General features: G+C 47.8%; 1 protein-coding gene and 1 long non-coding RNA gene across 3 annotated transcripts; one reads left to right on the top strand and one right to left on the bottom strand.

The window, feature by feature from the left end:
- Positions 1–3: 3 nt before the first annotated feature.
- On the bottom strand, positions 4–19,514 carry LOC6497684 (insulin gene enhancer protein isl-1). Of its 2 annotated transcripts, XM_001961540.4 has the most exons (9): positions 18,812–19,514; positions 5,034–5,223; positions 3,840–3,970; positions 3,545–3,733; positions 1,759–1,879; positions 1,536–1,698; positions 1,258–1,473; positions 880–1,129; positions 4–816 (listed from the first exon to the last, which is right to left on the bottom strand). In XM_001961540.4, exons 1-9 carry the CDS (start codon positions 18,954–18,956, stop codon positions 569–571), a joined length of 1,653 nt encoding a protein of 550 aa, XP_001961576.1. In that variant the 5' UTR covers positions 18,957–19,514; the 3' UTR covers positions 4–568. The 2 variants fall into 2 exon arrangements, with proteins under 2 accessions (XP_001961576.1, XP_044572008.1); XM_044716073.1 differs by lacking the exons at positions 3,545–3,733; positions 3,840–3,970; positions 5,034–5,223; positions 18,812–19,514 and adding an exon at positions 2,235–3,044.
- On the top strand, positions 4,082–5,281 carry LOC123257340. Its single transcript, XR_006507387.1, has 2 exons — positions 4,082–4,526; positions 4,592–5,281. It is a non-coding gene; the product is annotated as an uncharacterized LOC123257340 (long non-coding RNA).
- Positions 19,515–20,973: the final 1,459 nt, after the last annotated feature.

Raw genomic sequence — 20,973 nt, 5'->3', positions numbered from 1 at the left:
CCGTTGAATGTTGTGGATTTTTATTTACAATTTTACTTTTAGTGAAGTTCCCTACTTGATGCGAAGTAACGTTATCATAACTTTTGTTTCGTGGCAAAAATTATTGTTAGAACTTTTCAAGTGAGTGAGCATTTGTTTCTAAATCGAGTTTCGAATTCTAAATCGAGTTTCAAAAACGCAACAACAAAAGTGTACTTTACATAACAAACTGAAGTTCAACTGAGCCGGAGAGCCAGAGCAATATTGCCTCCACGAAGCCAACGGCTTACAGACTATTTTTGGCACCGAATCAAACAGAATTAAATTAAATACACATAATACAAGTAAGTTGGGTGAGAGTAGAATACAAAAACAGGGCAAAAAATTGCACAAACCCCAGAGACAGTCCAACACTCCCAGCTCGACTTAATAATCTTAAAAAAAGTGTTTAAAAAAGGTTAGTAGTGAGAATCCTTTGTGAGACACAGCTCATCGGATAGGTGGCAGAAGTTACTTTAATGTACAAAATATTTTAAAATATTTAAAAAAGGACTAGCAGCTGGGGAGTTGGACCGAACTCTCTGCAATTCTAAATCACTGCATGTGAGGCCGGGGACGTGGAGCCAGTCACTTTTTGGAGCATTTGCATAAGCTGCTCGGTGGCCGACTGATTGGTCGGTAGCATTCCTACTCCGACTCCCACTCCCACCCCCAAGCCCACAAAACCAGCACCACCCACAGCTCCGCCGCCTCCACCACCCGACGGCGGGGAGGAGATCGATGTGGCCGCCGAGGCTGATGAGGACAATGATGATGGGGTCAGCGCCAGTTTGGATTCTGGGAGCAACAAAAGAAGCTGGATTAGATTCGGTTCGATTGTCTACGGACTGCCCTGCATACTGTCATCGCTCTCCAGGTACGTGACGTACGAGTCGGTGCTATCCGGGTGGTTGCTGAGGTGCGAGTGCGACGTGATCCCAGAGTCCAGGCTGCTACCCTGCCCCGGCTGCCCTCCTGGCTGCTGGTTCGAGTTCTGGTGATTGTGCGGTCCGCCGGGAGGCGGGGGGTGCTGGTGGGGCGGGCCCTGGGCCGAGTGCGATTGCGGGTGTGGCGGGAGCACGGGCATTCCGTTCAGGTCGTATCCGTGCATCTGCGAATGAAACAACAAACCAGTGTCAGTTATATTTTCGCCTTAGAAAGGACAAGTCTATAAAGTTTAGAACAAGTTAAGTGCGAAGCTGGTTCCCCAGTGCCAAGGGGGTATTTCGGAATCCTCACCTGATTGACCAGTTGCTGAAATGCGGGCGTGTGCGTGTTGATCGCCCCGTTGCTGTCAAGATCGGCGTGCAGGGCGAAGTCGCTTAAGGCTTTCCACGGCGGTTGATATGTCTGCACGTCCAGACCCTGCAGGTTCAGGGGCGAGTCGTGCCGGACCGGGGAGCTGGCGATCATGGGGATGCCCTGCATGGCGCCGTAGCCCAGCTTGCGACCCTCCTGCGAAAACGGGGCATTAGTTATTGGCCAATCAGTGACTGGCTGAGAGTCGCCATTGTTACCTTCTCCTGCTGCATCTGCAGCTTCATCTGGATGGTCTTCTTCTTGTCCTTGCAGCGCTTGTTCTGGAACCAGACGCGGATGACTCGGGGTGACAGGCCCGTCATCTCCACCAGCTGCTCCTTCATGAGGGCGTCAGGTCGCGGATTAGCGTTGTAGCAGGTTCTGGAAGGAACAGTTCCTTTAGTATTTCATCTAAGTTACATGACCATGAAGTGATCTCACCTGAGCGTATGCAGCTGTTTCTCGTTGAGCACGGTCCGAACTCTTGTGGGCTTGCCATCCGAGGGCCCCGAGGGCCGCTTCTCCCTAATACTTTTGTGTGAGCCCGACTCGCTTCCAGAATCTGCATGGCGGAAGACAAGAAGATACTAGATCAGTTCGGTTTGCCATTTTCTGATTTTTCGCCCGGGAAGAGGCGCTTTGAAGTGCCCGCCTACAGATTGCTCTCTTGCTTTCGGTTTTCTGCTTTCATTTTTTGACAACAATTGCACCCAAATATCGCCAAATGCGGACAATTCGGCACTGATAGATCAAAGAGCCCACGGCGCACGCGCTTCCCCAAGACTGGCATCCGAAACCTCTCGTAATTAAGTCGTGTTTCACAACCCCCGAAACACGTCGTTATCTAGTTCTTGGATCGCGCAGATCGATCGGCGATGTCTATCGGGAGGCGGCGTGTCTACTTTGAAGGAATTTACCTCGGCACTTATGGATGCCCGCCCAAATTGGCAACTAAAGTCTGTTTTCCTCGGCATGCTGGCCAATTGGAATAGACCTTTTTTCTCCCAGTGCCAAAGACTTCAAAGAGGGAGGACCGCCTGCGATTTCGCAAACACTTGACCAGACTGCACGCCGTTTTCGAGTTGAGCACAAACAAACAATCCGGCAAGTGGAACTATGAATGGCGTGCCATCCGACAGACTGATTGATCATACGACCCGTCAGATCCGCCGATCCAACGATACCTCGATCGAAGCCAGTCGTCAAACAAAAATCCAATTCCCAAGAAGTTGCTTGTCAATGTTTGCCCGCTTGAACGCTTCGGTGCACTGTGGACTTTATGTTTGCCCTGGCAGCTATATTTTTTTGTTTTTGTTTCTCGGAGGAGGAACGGAATCCTTTCCCGAGGTGCAGGCTTCAACAGGGGACGGGGGAAAGGGGAAAAGGGGGAACTGCCACACACGTTTGGCATCCAGCGTTTGACATCGCCGCCCCATGTTGATAAGGTTGGCCTTTTCCATTTTGTATTTTTTATTTTTCACTCTTCCCCGTTCTGGTTAAACAATGAGATTATGTTGACGATATGGTTGACAATTGTCGAACATTGTTTGACGTTTGCCGATTCCTATTGACACTCCTCTATCGCTTACAAGGATGTAACGCTGTTTTTCCAAGAACAAAACACGGGCGCAGAGCTTTTGTGCGATGCCGAACTATTTGCCCGCACTGGGTCCCGGTTTCCATTCACAGAACCCGACCAGACCAGACCAATTTGGGCTAATTAGGATTGCCAATCTGCCCGATGGAGAATGAATGCTCCTACCAGGCCAGGTTGACTTTTCTCCTGTGGCATTCGGAGCGAAAAGTACATCGAAAGAACCGCCGAATGTGGGACAATAGCCAGTGAGTGGAGGTCGAACTAGTGTTCATTTGGAAATTAAGTTGCCATGTCGGCATAAATAAATACAATCAGCAAGCTTCGATGACAAAGAGCGACTTCTTGAACTGCAAATACAAATATTAAGTTACTCTCTGCCATAATTATATTGATGAACAATAGAGACAAAATATTTGGTTTCACTGTCAACTCAGAAACCAAACAATCGAAGACTCTCCTCCGCACAAAAGGGTCATCCCCAACGAAGGGTTGACTTCTAGAAGATAAACAAACTGGAGCCCCTGCCCTGTCATTTGCTCCCCAAGGAAGCCATCCCCAAGTGCTACAGTAAACTCCATCGGCTGAAGCACCCTCGATGCGTGAATTCAAGAGCCCCAAATCGGCACTCACCTGACATTGAACCCAGCTCGCTGGAATGGTTGTTATTGCTAAGGTTGGTGTTGTTGTTGTTACTACTGCTAATGTTGTTGTTGCTCTCCACCGAAGACGAGGTTAGGCTGCTCTGCGACGATTTCTCCAGCACATCATGATCCTCCTTGCAGTACAAAGCCCCGGCATCGCGTAACGCGAATTCATCACCTAAAATTCCAGGTAAACATCGGTTATTTGTTTAGTAATTCTGGGGACACTTGGACTGGGCGGGGGGCTAAGCGGGAAGGCGGAGCAGCCGGTAATAAACACTCACCTGGCAGCAGTTGACGCGCACATGCCGAGCAGCGAAAGCACTCGATGTGAAAGATTTTCGTTTTGGCCCGCATCACAAAATCGTTTTTGCTGAAGGAGTTGCCGCATTTATCACATTTTGTACCAAATAATCTGTAAAATAATATTGATTAATTATTATGCTTTTTAATAAGGGGTTTTTAATAAATAGATAGTATTTTAAAGTAATTATATTTTGTAGAAGTTATTATCTTATTTGCAATAAGATCGTGATAAATAGCAATGAATTCCTTGTTTACATAAAAGGTTGTTTACTTTTTGAAAATCCGTGCTGGAAAACAGCTGGGGCGTCATGCATACATACATTTTACATTTTATTTACATATTAAATACACATGCATGTCATATTTACTGTAGAATTTATTATTCTTATAATTATCCTGCTTTTTTTGTCATTTATTAGGAAACACTACTATATTCATTGATCTTTTTAAACTTTCTGAAAAATATATTTAGTTCCGAGTCTATAATACCCATCTACATGCCCCGAAAACCCTGAGAGGTCCCATGATTACCGATTGTAAACAGTTCCGAGGGGTGGGAGCTCGTTTATGGCCATAAAATAAAATTCTTTTGTCAGCCCGCCGCCGATGACTGAGCCGCATATTCATCAATCATCGCAGCATCCCGGGGAGTGTGTGTTAAGGGGGTAAAGTGTTAATTTATAGCTTTGCACGTGTTAATCAATTATTCAAAGATTTGCATGGCAAATAGTTGCGACTTTGGTCGTCGGTCGTCGGTCGCCGTTTGCCGGCCAGCAGCCACCAGGCTTTATGATGGCAAAACAAAAAACAGCCCAAACACGGCTTTTATTGCACGTCATACATTTAGCGATGATGAAACTCTGGTCTCCCAGAAGACCAGGCCGCCGGCCCGGACCAGCTGTTGATTAGAACTTGCTGCCCAGCCGGCTCTGCGCTTGGCGTTTGGCGGCAGAGGGCTAATTGGCTGGGCTAACAAGGCCGGCTAACAGAGTCGGCCAACAGAATCGGAATCGGAATCAGAATCAAAAGAATGGAAACGCTGCCGGACGCTACAGTTGGGAGCGGAATGGAAGGCCCGGGCGCATGACAGGTCTGAGCAAATATACCTCAAATAGGGTTCGGTCGAGTTAGAATTATGTAACCTCCTGGTAGGGCGCCCTCCTGGTACTCACCTAACATAATCACGCTTGCAGTAGGTCTTCCCGTCGCGGACGAAACACGTACAGCTCTCGTCCAGGAACTGCCTGCACTCCTGGCACTTCAGGCACGCGGCATGCCACTCGAGATCGGGGGCCACGCGCAGGATGTACTGGTCGTGGATCTGGCCACCGCAGCCCACGCAGTGCGAGAGTCGTTGTTTTTCTGGAAGAGCAGAGGGTATTGTGTTAAAAACACTGTTAAATTAAACTGTATAATTAAATTGTAGTTGCAACTATTGGGTAAAGAGCACTCCCCCCCTGACTGTGACTTCTGGGCTACAGTTTCCAACTGGCTCTGCAGTTTGTTTTTGTTCCGATTTGGCAAAAACTTGAATTAATTTCGCCAATTATGCCTTTGGAACGTAAACAAATAGAAAGTGAGATGCCAGAGACGGCGCTAATTAACAAACTGTTATCAAATAATCCGAGATCCCCCCCCCACCGAGTTTACCAACGCCAAGCGGCGTTCTCCGGCTCCTTGGACTGGAATGGCAAAAGTTTTTCTGCCAAAAAGTTTTTCCCTTTTCGGGCTGGGTCTTTGCGAGCTCTTCTTTTTCGAGGGAGAAAAAACATTTGAAAAATTCATAAATCCTGGCCCGGCCAAGCGCCAAGCGCCAAGGAGAGAGCAGTATTTTCAAGTATTTAAGTTGGAGCGCTCCTGCCCCCCATCCGAGGCAAGCTTTGGCCGCCAAGGAGCGCAGGAATGGAGGGAAAAATCAATGCAATCATTGCCACATTATGTACAGGACACACCCGCCCAGCCCATCGGTAAATATGTGCTGTAATCCTTGGCAGGGCGCAGGGGAGAAACTTTTTTCCTGCTCTTGGTCCTGATGGTCCTGCCGCTCCTGCCGCTCCTGATGCTCCTGCTGATGCTGTTGAAAAATTAAGAAAAAGTTTGACGCGCGTTTAGCACGTTTTAAATGTTTCGTTGCCCCAGCCCCCGGCCCCCACCCCCACACTGACACTCTCACAGATACACCCATACTCGGATAAAATCTGTATCTGTTGCCTTGTATCTTTGTATCTTTAAACGTGGCCGCGTATCTGGATGCTGGTTCGGTGTGTGGGTTTTTTTGGGGAGTGGTTTTGGGGGCAGGAAGAGGGCGGCTGAGCTGGTAGGGGGAGTTGGGGCCGGGGCCGGGGCCGGGTCCGGGGCAGTGGGCAGGGACTCGGGGTGTGTATGTATCTTGCGTATCTTTCGCACTCCCTGTAGCTACACATGAATTATTTATAAAGGCGGAGCAGACAAGTTGCTGCTGCCGTTGTCCGAGATACCATTGTTGTTGTCGTTCTTCCCTCTGTGTATTCTTTTCCTCATTTTTATATATATTTTTTTTTGCCGATTTTTCGGTTTGCGTTTTTTCCGTTCTTGTGGGTTGCCCTGAAAGTGGGGTACATGGGTTGTGGGATGCCCTATACTACCTAGTACTTGTGGATTTATTTTAGTTACTTTTTCCTCTCTTAAGAATGAAATACTTTGCTATCTGAAAGATTCATCTCCCCAGATGGCGCTTTAAAAATATGTTATGATCCTAAAACCATAATCTTTCCTTGTAATCATGCCCTATACTACCTAGAACTTGTAGGAATTATACCTTAAACTACTATGAAATGATAATTTTAGTTACTTTTTCCTCTCTTAAGAGTGAAATACATTGATTCCTTAAAGATTCATCTCCCTAGATGGCGCTTTAAAAATATCCAACGAGCCTAAAACCATAATCTTTCTTCTCAAAACAGAGTAGGGTATCTGACAGTCGTTTCAAAAGAGAGTCGAGAGAAAAGCTTTCGCGCACTTGGCTTACTGTATCTGTATTTGTTGCTCTTTACGTCGAAAGTGCTTGGGACTCGGACGGAGTGACAGCTGGGCGGAGTGGAGTGGAGTGGAGGATTGACAAACGGACGGACAGCCGGCATTTACTTCCATGTTTCAGCCTCCAATTGCTGCGGCTGTTGTGCCTTCTTTTTGCCATTTTGCTCAGCCTTGGCTCGGGGGCATGTGCGGCCTTTGTATTTATGTTTTTTTTTCTCTCTAAAAGGCTGGTATATAGTGCCACCCTATATGGCCATATGTGGCATGGCTGGCTGGCTGGCTGGGTGTGTGCTGGGGACCTCCATTTTGGCGGATTGTGGCTCGCCTTTCTTTAATTTTTCGCCCATTTCTTGGGATTTGATGAATTTCTGACGCTTATTCCGGGTGGATGGAATGGTTTCTCGGATCTATGTGCTCCTGACTCCTGTCTCCCACAAACAGACAGCGATTGGAGTTGCTTTTGTTGCCTTAACGATCCTGCGCAGTTCGTTTTCATTTTTCTTTCGCCACCCAGCCGCCAAGTCACCCACACAAACAGAAACAGACTCACAGATACGCACACGCACACACACTGCCGCAGCCATTATGGCTGTAATGGGAATTTAAGCACAGCTCCGGCTCCTGCCCCGGCTCTTAGTCCTGCCCCTGCTCCTCATCCTGGTCCTGCTCCTGCGCCTGTGTGTTGCGTTTTCGTTTCGGGGGTTTTCCGCTTTTGTGGCGTATCTTTTGCATGTTATGTTGCCATTTTGTTGCCTCCCCATCGCTCCCCCCCCAGCGCCACCCACTCCACCCACTTGCCTCCTCTGGGGTTGACGCGTCGTTATTTTTTGTTTCCCTGTGTGTTCTGGGCTCTTTTTTCTGCGGCCCACATTGGCCCGAAATGCAATTTTGTCTCGTGTTGTCGTCTATGAATTTTTCGACTGTGTCGGCGGTTTTGCTTGTTGGATGGTGGAGAAGGGTTCTGGAGGGGCTGTGGCATATGCGGCTACTGCGGCTTTTTCACTTTTCCCGTGGAAAACGCTTCCCAGGCTGCGTGTTTTCCATTCTCGCCTGTCACTTGGCTTCAGTTTCTTTCAGACTTTTTTTCCCCGAGTTCTATTGAAGCAAAATGCCACATATTCCCCATTAAACAGGCTTTGATTTTCTAAAAAAAAGCTTAGCTCAGTCTCCCATAGATACACGTTTTAAAGCCACGCCTTGTGAGTGGCCACTGCTCTTGACCTCCGCAACCTTTCATCTGCGGGTTTAAAGCTATGATGTAATGGTTATGATACTTGAGCATACTTTACTTTAAGCATGACTTTAAGGAGAGCTTATCTGGTCACCAGCTCGTGTTTCTGATGGACAGATAGACGTCCCGACTCTAATTCTGGCCTGATTCTATTCTACCAGCTCCGCTCCTGTCCAGCGATAGCCCGGCAATGAACATATCACAGTATATGTGCCAAGCAACGCCCACCGGAGGGCCCTTGCTAGCCATCTCTTTCCCGGCCTCCAAAGTGCTCCTCTTTCAATCAGAGCCCCCTTATCGGGGTCGGCAATCTTTCAAAGGCCCGCAGGGGCGACCCGAGACGGGGGCCAACACGTAAACTTGCAGTCAAATCAGCCTGGCTACTCCACAGATACAGATACTCCGACACACACACGGATACACGGAGTCGGATGCAATGGCTGCCCAGCATCCTGCCCTCCTCCTCCTCCGCCGCCGGCTTGTGGCTGTTGCTCGACAAGGGGCAACATGCAAAATGCAAAGCATCGATAAGATACGTTTCGACTCTCGACTCTGCACTCTCCACTGGCGGAGAGGCGAAAGAAATTATGGAAGCTTCGGCGGATATGGGCGCGATTTCAAAAGCAACTACTGTTTGTCCCGGAGGGGAGGGGCTCTGGGCAGAGGACGGAGAGCGGAGGGCCGAGGGCACCCTTTGATTTATGGCATATTTGTTGGCGAAGAAGTACAAAGCGCAGCCACTGAGTGGATACTGCTCCTCGGTGGGGTAGCAAGTGTCGCTTCTTTTCGGGCCCGGCTAGGAATTTCACATGCTCATAAATCCAACTATCGTGCACTGAGAGACGAGATTTCGACTTCTAGAGCTATGTAGTTGGGAGGCGATAGCACGTGACCTGTCTCCTGGAGGCAGGAGCCGAGCTTGCCCAGCTTACCTGTGGAACGATTTAAAAAATTAATGATGACAGGCGGCGAGGACGAAGCTTCGGGGAACACGTGCCCCTGGCTTGTCGCTCTTTCTTTTCCCGTTTTTCCCTTTTTTTGGTTATCCTCTCGACCGGACAATTCGAATTCACATTTTGACAGACTCATCAATTTTGTAGATACGAAGGCGGGAGCTGGCCAGGAGCGGAGGAGCGGAGGAGGGAGCGGCCTCTGGCCACTGATTAGGCCATGTTTTGTCGGTCTGGCCATTGTCTCTTCGGTGTGTGGGTTGGAGCTGATTTCGACTTCAAAGGAAGTTCTGCGGTCTATGATTTGTTTGTCCTCGAGACTGGATACCTCCGACCCTGCGGTTGCAACTGACTCTCTGCCTTGGAGCTCCTCTGTCCCCGATTGGAGTTGGCTTAATTAAATGCATCGGATTTGGCCGTTTCTTTGGCAATAGACGGACTTATTAATGACTGAATGGGCTGTTTTATCGTCTTTTTGGCAAGTTTATTAGCCAATTAATTAGAAGAGTTACAGATCGAGCTGCCGCATAATGTACGGCTGTTTTTTTTTCGAGATGTATTACAGATGATAGCTGAAGTTGCAAGCTATTTTATGGTCTTTTTGGTAATGCTACTGACTTAATTAGAGGTTAATTATAGGAGGAGGAGTATTAGAGGAGATATAGATCTTGCAGGGAGGGCGCTGTGGTATAATGTACGGATGGTATTTGGGTGATAGATTGCAGATAATAGATGAAGTTACTAGCAAGAATTGTTTGGCTCAGACGGGTGTTGAAGATTAAGTTCAAGGACAAGTATCTTACGACTCAACAGAGCTTAAGATCCAATGTTTTGAGATCCAATGTCGTGTCACGATGCCACCTCCATCCAATCTGAAGCTTATTGGTGTAACTCTGCAGGCAGAGCCAATAACTGATCAATGCAAACTGACTCTTCTCCTCAAATACGTTCAAAAACCAACAATGAGGGCCCAGAAGACACACAACACACAAAAGAAGCCGCCGCCAGGCAATCACTTTGAAGTGTTTGATTTTCGAATTGGCCGTCGCAGTTGTTGCCTCTGTTACTGGTGGTGGTGGTGGTGTTGTTGGTTGTCGTTTTATTGAAGCCAAATTTGAATACCCGACAAGGGGAGATGCCATCGATTGCCTCTCTGCTAGCTGCTGGCCGTGGCTGCTGGAGGCGCGACATCAAAGAGTGCCTGACTCAAAATGGACATGGGCCTGCAACAATTTATGCCACATCCACACCAGAGTCCGGCCAGAGTCCGGCCGAAAAGAGAGGGACGGCGATGTTGTGTTGCTGTTGCTGTTGCTGTTGCTGTTGCTGCTGTGTGCTGTTGCATGTTGCAAGCAGGCACCGGTTGAGGAACGGAAATGACCTTTTTGGTGTGTCGGCGGCAGAAAACAAAATGCCGATGTGCCAGTGTCGGGACAAGGTATGGTTCTTACTTCTCTACACTTGAAGAAAAACTAGGCAAGTTTATGAAAAGTAACTGCTATAGATGCTAGTTTAGCCATTAAATTGTGAATAATTGTAATAATAAATGTTTAAAATATGAATAATAAACTTTGAAATCAAGCCTCTAAGTATCTAATGTCATAAAGAAATTTCTCCGTCTGTAGTTCCTCTGGGTTACCCTTCTCCTTGCCCCTCGGCTGCTGCATGTCGCCGACAGATGACAAGAACCGATAGTGTCTTTTTTTATTCGAGGCCCGAATGCAGCCAGAAGAATCCCAGACTCTCGGCCAAGACTGAGCCCGGTCTGAGGCTGTTCTTCTGGGCCTCAGTTAAGTGATGATCATGATGGGTTATTAGGCAGGTTGCGTTGACAACGCATTTGTCTTGCAATGGGAACGCCGACGCAGGATCCCGGCCAGCGATAAGGGGGCGACATTTATTTATGGTGTTTTAACACAAGGCGCCCCTCCCGAGCTCGGGTTCGGACCGAGAGTCGGGTCGAGAATAAGAAATCGAAATAAAAGTCCACCGCACCTCGGCCAAAGGGAAAGCCCCGCCAAGAGAGTCCAACCGTCACTCCAAACTGTCAAATTAATGTCAGTAATGAACGAAAAATCTCCCAAAAATCCGATCCGACTTTGATTCGACTGCAATTAAAAGGAGCCGAGAGCTGCGTACAAAAAAATCAACTCGGAAAGCAGCCAACTCGGAGACTACTCAGAGTACATGTCCCACTGCAGTTTAGCCTTTTTCGGTCCAAACTGGTTTGTTGTAACAAATTTTTCAATTGCCAGTGACCATTTTAGATCTCTTTCCAATTCGCAGCTGCGTTTCAGCATTTTTTCCACATGGTTCGGATATCTTCCCAATTGGATTTGCATATTTTGTGATTTCTGTTTTCGGATTTCCATAAACTGCCATTTTAATTTGTCCAATTTCTTACCGCCTCGCGGTTTATCATAAATTGCTCTCAGCTCTTGGCTAATTAGAATGTGTGCGATTCGACCACATTTTTGCACTGCCCGCCCCGCAGCCCGACCTTTTGTTTCGCTCCTCTCCCACTGCCACTGCCCCTCTGCAAATATTTGACCTGGTGCGTGTGAACTTTAACAGTTTTTATGCTTTATTTGTCGCAAATATTGCGCGAACACGACAAGACGAGAGGTCTTGTCTGGACCCCCACGTCCAGCACCTCCTGGTCCGGGCACTCCAGACCATTCTCCAAACCGGAATCTCGGTCCTCTGGACACTGCGCATGCGTGCCCCTTTGCACTTGAACATTGTAGTTGGATGTAGTTCTTGTCGAAGGTTCTTGTTCTCTGTTGGGAATGGTGTTTGTGGATCTATTTCCTATAGAAGATGACACAGAGGAGTTATGAATAGCACCTCTCTGGCGGATTATCCCCTTTCCCAGTCCACCTTCAAGGTGTGTCAGTGTCGCCCCCTATACTGCATACACCTCTGGGCAGATGCAGCGACTCCGTTATAAAACCCGAGACCGTATAAAAAGAAGCCGCCTGCTTTATGGCTCGCGGAGATCGAGTTGGTCGTTTAACGCTCCGCCCGGATTCCAAAGTGCTCCTCCTGCAGCGCCCCTCCCAGCCCTGGCCGGGTCCTGGGCCCCCGGTCCCCATGGAACCTGGTATTTAAAACCTGGTGATTACGCACACGCAAGTCAACAAAGAAAGATCATCAGAGAGAAGATGAGAGGAGGAGGCTGGAGACTGGAGACCGCCAAAGGCTTCAGGGTTGTGTTCATGCAAATTTTTAACTTCATTTCGGCTTCGTTTTGTTAATTAATTTATATTATTTTATTTGGGTGTCGTATCCACACAAACACACACAGAGCTCTGTGTCTTGGCATCTACGTTCTTCGGTTTCTCGGCCTCCGTCTCCGTCTCCGCCACAGTCTCCGGTCCAGTTGGAGAGTCTCGAACGACAAATTTATATTTAATGAGCTTCATAAAATTTGAATTTCAAAAGAGCCTTGCACCGCAGCGGCATGTTGAGATACCAGAGATCCGGACTCCGGAGAGCCGAGATCGACTGGGAGTGCAATCAACGCGATTGCAGGTCGGTCGGAGGATTGAGGATTCCGATTCCAATTCCGATTCCTTCGGCCTGGCCGCGTTCCAATAAATTGCTCGGTTTTATGGCATTTTAAGTAGGCCTGCTTTATGGAGCCCCGTCTTCGCGCTGCTCTCCTTTCTTCTGGAGGAACTAGTTGCGGATCGAGTTGCTCCCCGCCGCCGCCGCCGCCACCATAGCCGCATGATTCATTTTCGCTAATCTGTGTGGTCGTCTGGACGGAGCAGGGAAGACGTATTGCTCGGCTCTACCCACTTTTAGGCGGCGACAAAACGCTCGCCGCCAACTCCCTTGCCAGTTGGAGGAAATCCATAATCCAGAAAGCGGAAATATGTCACTGGGAGGTGTGCGAAGGCCTCCTGGTACCCGTTCGGTGGGTTTCGAGTGGCGTTTTGTCTGCAGTCGGCAGTCGGCGGTCGGCGGTCGAGCCAACGATTCAATTTGGCATAATGAGCTACATTTTGTTAACACCGACGGCGGAATGGCGGAATACCCTCCGTTCTCCGTTCGGAGCTAAATTAATTAGTTCAGAGCCTGTAACTGCCTCCGAGACAGCAAGACACTGGTCTTGCTCTAGTTCGAGGTGGGATTATGATTTCCCGTTTGGCGGACCAGCGGCGGACTGTTTTGGCCATTGAATCGGGAAGGCCGAGCCGGCAACTTGTTTGGCCTGTTTCCGCCCCTCTCTTTCTCGCCCTCTAAGGCCAATCTCTCTTTCTGTGGCAACATTTCAATTTGACATAATGAGCTGCAGGTAGAAACGCCCGAGATGCGATGGCTCAGTTATGCTGCACACCTATCCATATTCCATATCCGCATGCCTCATGCCGCATCCCGACCGGGCCGAGTCAAAATATGGTCAGGTAACTTACGGTAATTGCTGCGGCTACCGTCTGGCGACGTGTCTGCCCCGAGTCTCGAGTCTTGAGTCCCGACCCAAATATCCCTAAATCTGAATGAGTCGCCCCGTGGCGCGACACTCGAAATGGGTTTTGGTGACACTGTCCTAGAGTCTGGCTTCCAGCGGGCGGTCCAACCTGTTGAGCCCTCCACTTGACGTTGCGCGGAGTGGTCGATGCTCGATGGAGTGGTCCACCCCCTATAAGTGTAATGCGACTCCAATTGATCTGCATGTTTCGGTTTTCCCAAATGAACTTGTTGGATTGTGCAATCCACTCGAGTGGCGTCTGGGCTGGGTGACGCCAGCGGCGAGTATTTGAAGTCTTTTCCGAAAAGATTCTTTCCGACTTTATGGATCTCACATAAAGTTACTGTTCCTCTAGACAGCATCGGCATCCTCTCCAGCTTGGGCCTGCTTGCGTAAGGTTCTTTATTGTCTTTCATGCTTAATTAGTCGTTAAAACAAGGGTTATAAAAATGACACTCGTAAAGAGCCAGGGCCCAGTCATAGACCAGACCCAGACCAGTCGGGAGTGGGCTCCAGAATAAAGCTTTAAAAACGACGCCATTAAAGTGGCCACCGCGTTGCATGCAGCACGCCAAAAGCCACACGGGGGATATATCCGCGCCGTCGGTTGCACCTGAGCTGCCGCACACACACACTATCGCACACCCAGGGAGTACATGGACGTACCTGCCTCCCTCCCCCATTATATATGTATATGGCCAGGTGTCATATGCCGCAGCGGGTGTTCCGCGGCCACCGAAAACTAACTTGCCCCACCGAAAATCCCAGCGGGAAATGCAAAACGCTCACCACTCTTAATGAGCGCCTGGAGAGAGGCACGAGCTTCCCCGCTTTCCTGGGGGCGGGGCACCTCCTCAACCTCCTCCCCTTGCCCCTTTTTGAGTCACACGCGATAAGCAGGCGTGGCATGGCAGTTGCTCCTTTATTTTCTGTTTGGTTAGCCCTCCCAACTAATTTTTGGCTGCACCGTGTCTCTGGTCTCTGGCTTCTGCTTTCTGCTCCGGGGCCTCCCTCGGGCTCTCTCGGCCATTTCCCCGGCTGAAATTTAATATTTTTACCAAACAGTAGCCGCCTCTCACCTTGACAGCCTGCTGACACCTTGACTGAACTTTAAAAAGAGGCAGGGGAAAAAATCAGAGGCAGAAGCGAAAAATTAATTGCACTTTAATAGGTTGGCTGGAAATCTTGAACTGCATTAATAAGGTTAGAGCGCTACTTGATCATTAAGCGTTTTCATGTGAGTACTTCAGAAGGTCGAGTCTTTGAAATCTCTCCCAAAAGTTGGAGTAATAGGACCTCCAATATAGCTGTTTCCCAAAGCGGAAATTCCAGACATACTTCCCTAATTTCTCGAGCCAGTAAGCAGTTAATTAATGCCAAAAAGCACAGCCCAAGGATATCTGGCAACTGTCTTCTAGACCAGACCCCCGAGCCCGAACACAAATGCACTTCAAACGACTCCAGATCTCCCAGAGGCGACAGAGGCGACACAGGGCGCAGGCGCACAGCTGTCTTGGGTCCGAGATCCCAGGTAACCCAGGCCAAACATAACATATTGATCTAGTGCCGGGGACCGAAGTGCAAAATCAGATAAGCTTTGGGATTTACGCGGCTGTCTGGCCTGGACGGTCTGTTTTGGGTCGGGAATTTATGGATTGCGCCTAAATAACTTTATCACACCCCTTGTGGCTCGAACGGCAGCCGGGATGCCGATGTCGATGTCGATGCCGATGCCGGGACTCACCGGAAACGGGAAGGCAAAAATGTCAGCGAGAGTCGAGACTCGACGACAGGATAGGAAATCGTAAAATATAGATAAGGCCAAGAACACTAATGGGAGTGGCCATTGGCAGCGGAAGGTTACCCGAAAAAATGACTTAAAAAATAATGCAAAACAGTGCCAGTCATCGGGCTGGAATTTCTCTTTCAAATCTGCATTTAAATCAAAGCCAGGGCCATAAAACCTAAACTGTAGCATGTCCGACCGACATTCAATCAATTTTAACACTAACCGAGTGAAACCCGGCATCATGTTATACAAAACTATTAAAAACTAGCCAAAAACAATACGAATTCCGTAAGACAAAGTCCGAAGACCGGCTTAGAATGGCCGTATAATTAATTATATGGCACTCTGAAGCGAAGCTCTTTTCCTTTCACTGACGCTCCGGACTCGGCACTCTGCCTATAAAACAAACAACGGATCGGAGATCAATCGGTATCACTCTCCCATCTAACTAACCTGCCTCTACCCCATCTGAAAGCCCGGTTCCATTCTCTTCACCAGGTCCGACCTTATATGGAGGACGGCTGACACTTACAAATAGTCCCAAAAATGATTTAAGCTTTTTTGTCGATTGCTCGAACATTTGCTTGGCCAATTTTTCACAATTAACTTTCGGAAAGTTGTGTTTCGGTTTTCGAATTAATATTATTTTAACATCAGTATCATATTGATTTCCCTCTGATTTTATTAAAATTTTTGGCTAATTGGCTGGCCATTAAACACAGAAATCGTTTGATTTTTATGTCCGCGAATAATTGTCAATTTTTTATGGTCTCTGGCATTAAGTTGTACGACTTTATGGCCGCCTGGAACTAGTCCGCGCCTTGAAATATGCAACGAATATGTTGGCGGAGAACTTCAATTTATTTAAAGTGATTTGAGGATCGTCTTTGGCTTTTTTTCTATATTTAATTAATTTAACGACTACTTGAGAAGTTAGCAACGACATGTTGACTGCCCGGGGAGGGCTGGCGGCTGGCAGGTCTGGCTGGGAGGCCGGGGCGGAGCTGCTTCCACGGCTGGTGACACGGAAAACTCATTAAAATGTTTACAGCGCTCAAAAAATCTACAAACAAACAAAACTCTCGGCCGGACTCGAGAGTGAGCCAACAAAGAGAGTGGCCAGAGGAGGTGGCCAGAGGAGAAAATTACAAAAATTGTTTTCATTTCAAATATCAGCCCGAAACTACAGAAACTCAAACTTGAAGTTTGTCGGCCAAAAGGAAAACCAGAGTGGATAGTGGATGGTGGATGGATGGCTGGCTTGCTGTGCGAAAAGTTTTCAAATTAAAATTTTCACGCATTAAATATTTAGAGAGCCTGCCTCGGCCGACAACTAATTCGAATTTAAATCACAATTAAAGCATTTCGATGCAATTTAAATGGCCCATCCCATCCCCCAATCGGCTGGCAAGTGCATCCCGCATGTGTGATGCTCGTTATCCCGCCTCATCCATAATTTAGTTTCATCCGAACTGTTTTGCCGGCGTTTATGATTATGATTTTTAGTGTTTTTGCCATTTTTTTGACAGTTTTTTCGGTTTGTGTTAGGTGTTCTGGTGTTCTGCGGCTTTTGTTCGGTCGGAGGACTGTCGGACTGTCAGGCCGAGCCGAGGCATTTGTCAGAATGTGGCGTTCGAAATAGAATTTAAATAAAATATACGGCCTTCTGACTCTTTTTCTGACGCATTTTTTAATGACACTCTCGGTTTATGAATTTATAAAATGCATTTTTGGTCAGCACCGGACTAGACTAGCCTCGGAATTAGTCACAATATCGCATGGGATGAATTTTTGATAAAGTTCTTCTCACTTTTTATTCGCAATTGCTCCGCGGCTCCGGGGCTCTGCGGCGCTTAATTGCCCAACATTAAAATGTCATTCAACCGTTAATTGGCTTTTGCATTATATGTAAAGTGTGTTTAAAATAAAATGCGGCTATAATTCAGGTGTTATTGCCATCGGCGGATCTTTAAGGGAAGCCCGGCGAGCTGTCTCCGAGCCATTACATCCCGCAAGACCATTTGCCATTTGTCCTCGCGGATAATTTCTCAAACAATTAAGAGAAGAAATTGTCCATTCGGGCAAATAATTATTATTTACGGGCTAATATTTTACTTCGTATTTAATTGCTGGCCCACTCCTACAGATCCGCTGCTAAAAAGCATCTCAAGGCGAGAAAGAGTTGAACTTTTTAACGATTTTTGTTAAAAATAACACAGCCTCAATTACAAATAAACTTGACCCGCAGTTCGAGTCTTCGACTCCCCAACCTTTCGGCCTTCTCGTTTAATATTTTTCAAGTACAGACCTAGGCTTTAATAATTTAAAGCTTTTTATGGCCCTTTTAATGCTTATCAAATCGGGAGAGTTTCAGTTCAGTGCCTCCAGTTCCCACTTAATGGCAGTTTAATTTTGATTCCCAACTTTGTTTTGGAACTACAACCAAACCGTAAATAAGTCATTAACTGCTCTAAATAGCTTTATTAGCGGCGAATGGCTCGTCACTTTCGGCTTTCAAATGGATGGTAAAGAGGTTGGGTGCTTTGGATCAAAATTATAGTTTATGATCTCTATTAGCTCTATGAAATGGTAAAAAATCTGTCCTATATCATTTTCAAGCCAGATTCTATGGTTTTTTATTTGAAATATTTCTGAAATGGTAAACTATAATAGGAGATTGTATAGTAAATTGTAGTTCTTTCCTAGTGGTACTAAGTACTACTGAATTATAAACCCTATTAGCTCTATAAAACGGAGTAAAAAACTCATTCCTATGTCCTATATCATTTTCAAGCCAGATGCAATGAGTTTAAGTCAAAATATCCCTAAAATAGTAGTAGTAGTACTACCTATTCCGACTTATAAGCTCTATGAAACAGCGTATAAAGTGTAAAAAACATTTCTAAGTCAGATTTATAGGATTTTTAGTCCAGTATCCCTCAAATAGTATAGTATAATACTATTAATAGTTCCGAACTATGAACCCATTTTGAAATTAAGTAAACAAACTACGTCCTATGTCCTATACCAGTTTCGAGTCAGATGATATGGTTTTTTAGCCCAAATATTCCTAAACAGTACAGCATAATTAGAGAATGATATTGTAAATTATAGTGTTTTCCTACGGGTTCTACCTATGTATCTAAAGTTATAAACCCTATTAGCTTTAAAGTTTCATGGAAAACAGAGCAAACTATTCAGTCTTTGGTACTATTTTATTTCCAAACCAGGTATAATAATTTTTTATCCCAAAGATCCCTCAAATAGCAGGCTGATTTATAGTATTACTTCTTAGTGGTATTACCTTCCTCACATTAGAAACCATTTTAGCTCTATGAAACAGAGTAAAAACCAGATTATTCCCAGAGATACATGGAAACAGCTATCCTATACTACTTTTAAGCCAGATTTAATAATTTTGTAGCCCAAAAACCCTATAATACTATAGTATCCCCTTCCAGAATAGCCTCCTAGAAGCCCGTACTCACTTATCACATCGTGTCCGTGACAATCCAAATCCAGGTGATGGTTCATCACCAGCGATGGCTGTAATCCAGTTTGATTGTGGTTGTGATTGTGATTGTGCAACGGTAGCTGGTGAGCCAAATGGCCACCAATCTCTGCCATTACCATATATTTGGCTGACAGGACACTCGGCGAAGCACACTCGAGATTTATCCGGGTAGTGGGTTAGCTAGCTCGGTTGGGCTAGATGGGGGCGTAGGACCGGAGGCGGAGGACCGATCAAGAAGTCACGGGCATTGAGCAAGGATATTTTGTAAGGCACTTGTTCGGGGAATTATTCAAAGGATATCTGAGTATGGTTCCTGGGATACACTGGAGAAATGGATGCAACACTGTGATCGGGGCGATCGGATCTGAGGATTCCCGGGCACACGCGAGATGCGATGAAAGTCTGCGTATCCACAAAAAGGCGACGGCAATCCGGCGGATGTTACTGGCTTTGGCTGGCCACCAGTCGGCTGACGACGGCTGGCCTGTAGCTGTAGCTTCAGTAACGACGACCGACGAGCCCTGGAGCGGCACGGAACGGAACGGCAACGAGCGGCGGACGTGGTCTGGAGGCGCGGTTCGTGCGAACGATGCTCACTGTGCGGAGACTGAAGAACGACTAAACCGGTCGGTCGGCGGGCGCTGCGCTGGCCTCGGCGCCGCAAGCACTCACCCCGAAAAGTATCTGACGGATGCGCGGCCGGGTGCGAGAAGAGCGCAGCTAGCAGTGCCAGCCTGCAGCGGCAGCAGCAGCGACGGCGACGGCGACGGCGAAGGCGAAGGCAGCTGCCTGCAACCGGTTGTGAGGCAGCCTCATTGTTTTTCGGACATGTAGCTCGGGGAGTTCGAAACAGGAACAGGTGTTTTTGTCGCACTCGCTCCGGCATTGGCCGGATGCGCGCAGTAGCGGTGTCTCGCTCGTCGGTGGGGCGGAGGTTGGAGGGCGGAGGGCGGAGGGCGACCGGCCGTTTCTAAATGGCGGCGAAGCGGGCCAATCGGTTGGCTGGAGTGCGCATGACTGGCTCTTGGCCCGAGACGAGTGGAGTCCACACAGTCCACAAATGGAGGCAGTCAGGACTTCTGCCACAGCTGCCGTCCTCTCTGTTGCCCTCCCCCCCTCTGTTGGCCTTTTGTTTTGCCAATTTCGCTTTTGGTTTTCGAAGTTTGTACTACAAAATGGTTGCACTTGTAAGCAAGCGCACCTCTCCCTCCCTTCTGGGGCTTTTTTTTCTGTTCCTGGCACCACCTACCCTCGGAATTGTTGTAATGCGCTTGTCGAACTTTATGGCTAGAACCACCCTAGCCCCTCGCCCCTCGCCCCTCGCCCCGCCCCCGTCTTCTGCCTCACCTGTCTCTCCGTTTCTTGACTTGGCTGCAAGAACTCCTAGTCGTGGTCCTGGTTCTTGCGGTTGCAAGGAGTCTCGTTTCGGGTGTGCTGCAACATCATAATAATTATTGATCTCTTGATTTTGTCTTTTGGTTTTTCGGGTCCCAGTTCCAGTGGCCCCCTCCAGGTCCTGTTGCAATTTTAATGACGCCCCCGCCCCGCCCCCACCGCTTGCCACTTGCCACTTGCCACTAGTGTGTGTGTCTGCGGTTAGCAGTTCGTTGACTTGGCAGCCCAGTTGCCACATTCTGTAGCCGATGATATGTTGTAATGTCAGTAAGCAGTATCGTTTGGCCTACACTGGAAGAAGTTAGGAGGAGAGTTCACGAGTTAAAGGACTAGGAGTAGAGGAGTCTAGGAGGTCCTTTCTTAGAAGAGTGATTTGATTAAAGAGCCAACCCTGTTTCTAGACTGGAATTTCTTCAAGTGCCCTGCTATCCCCCGTAACTTATCCATTTTTATTTGACGCTGGGTATTCCGAAGGAGTGCCTCTGGTGAATTGGCTGTGGGAGGGTTGCTCCTCCTCCTCCTTCTGCTCCTCCTCCTCCTCCTCCAGCTACTGGGTTATATAATCAAGGTCATCGAGCTTCAGTTTCTGTTCGCAAGTCCGCCCGCCTGCTCCGCCCGGGACACTCATTCATAGCCGTGTCTCAGTTAGCCAGACGCCGACATTAGTACGTACTTGTTACAGCACCACCCACTGGGCCATCCACCCACAGCCCACCACCCCTTCAGCACCGCAGCAACCCT

The sequence above is a fragment of the Drosophila ananassae genome, chromosome 3R (assembly GCF_017639315.1).
Source record: "Drosophila ananassae strain 14024-0371.13 chromosome 3R, ASM1763931v2, whole genome shotgun sequence".
Classification (NCBI taxonomy): domain Eukaryota; kingdom Metazoa; phylum Arthropoda; class Insecta; order Diptera; family Drosophilidae; genus Drosophila; species Drosophila ananassae.
This window is presented reverse-complemented; position numbering and strand designations above follow the sequence as displayed.

Bases quoted from the DNA above. Each gene is read 5' to 3' on its own strand.
- LOC6497684 (XM_001961540.4), bottom strand. From the start codon at position 18,956: ATGGTAATGGCAGAGATTGGTGGCCATTTGGCTCACCAGCTACCGTTG. The intron at 3,971-5,033 runs GTGAGTACCAGG...ATTATTTTACAG, and splicing joins TGCAAGCGTGATTATGTTAG to ATTATTTGGTACAAAATGTG. The intron at 3,734-3,839 runs GTGAGTGTTTAT...CTGGAATTTTAG, and splicing joins TGCGCGTCAACTGCTGCCAG to GTGATGAATTCGCGTTACGC.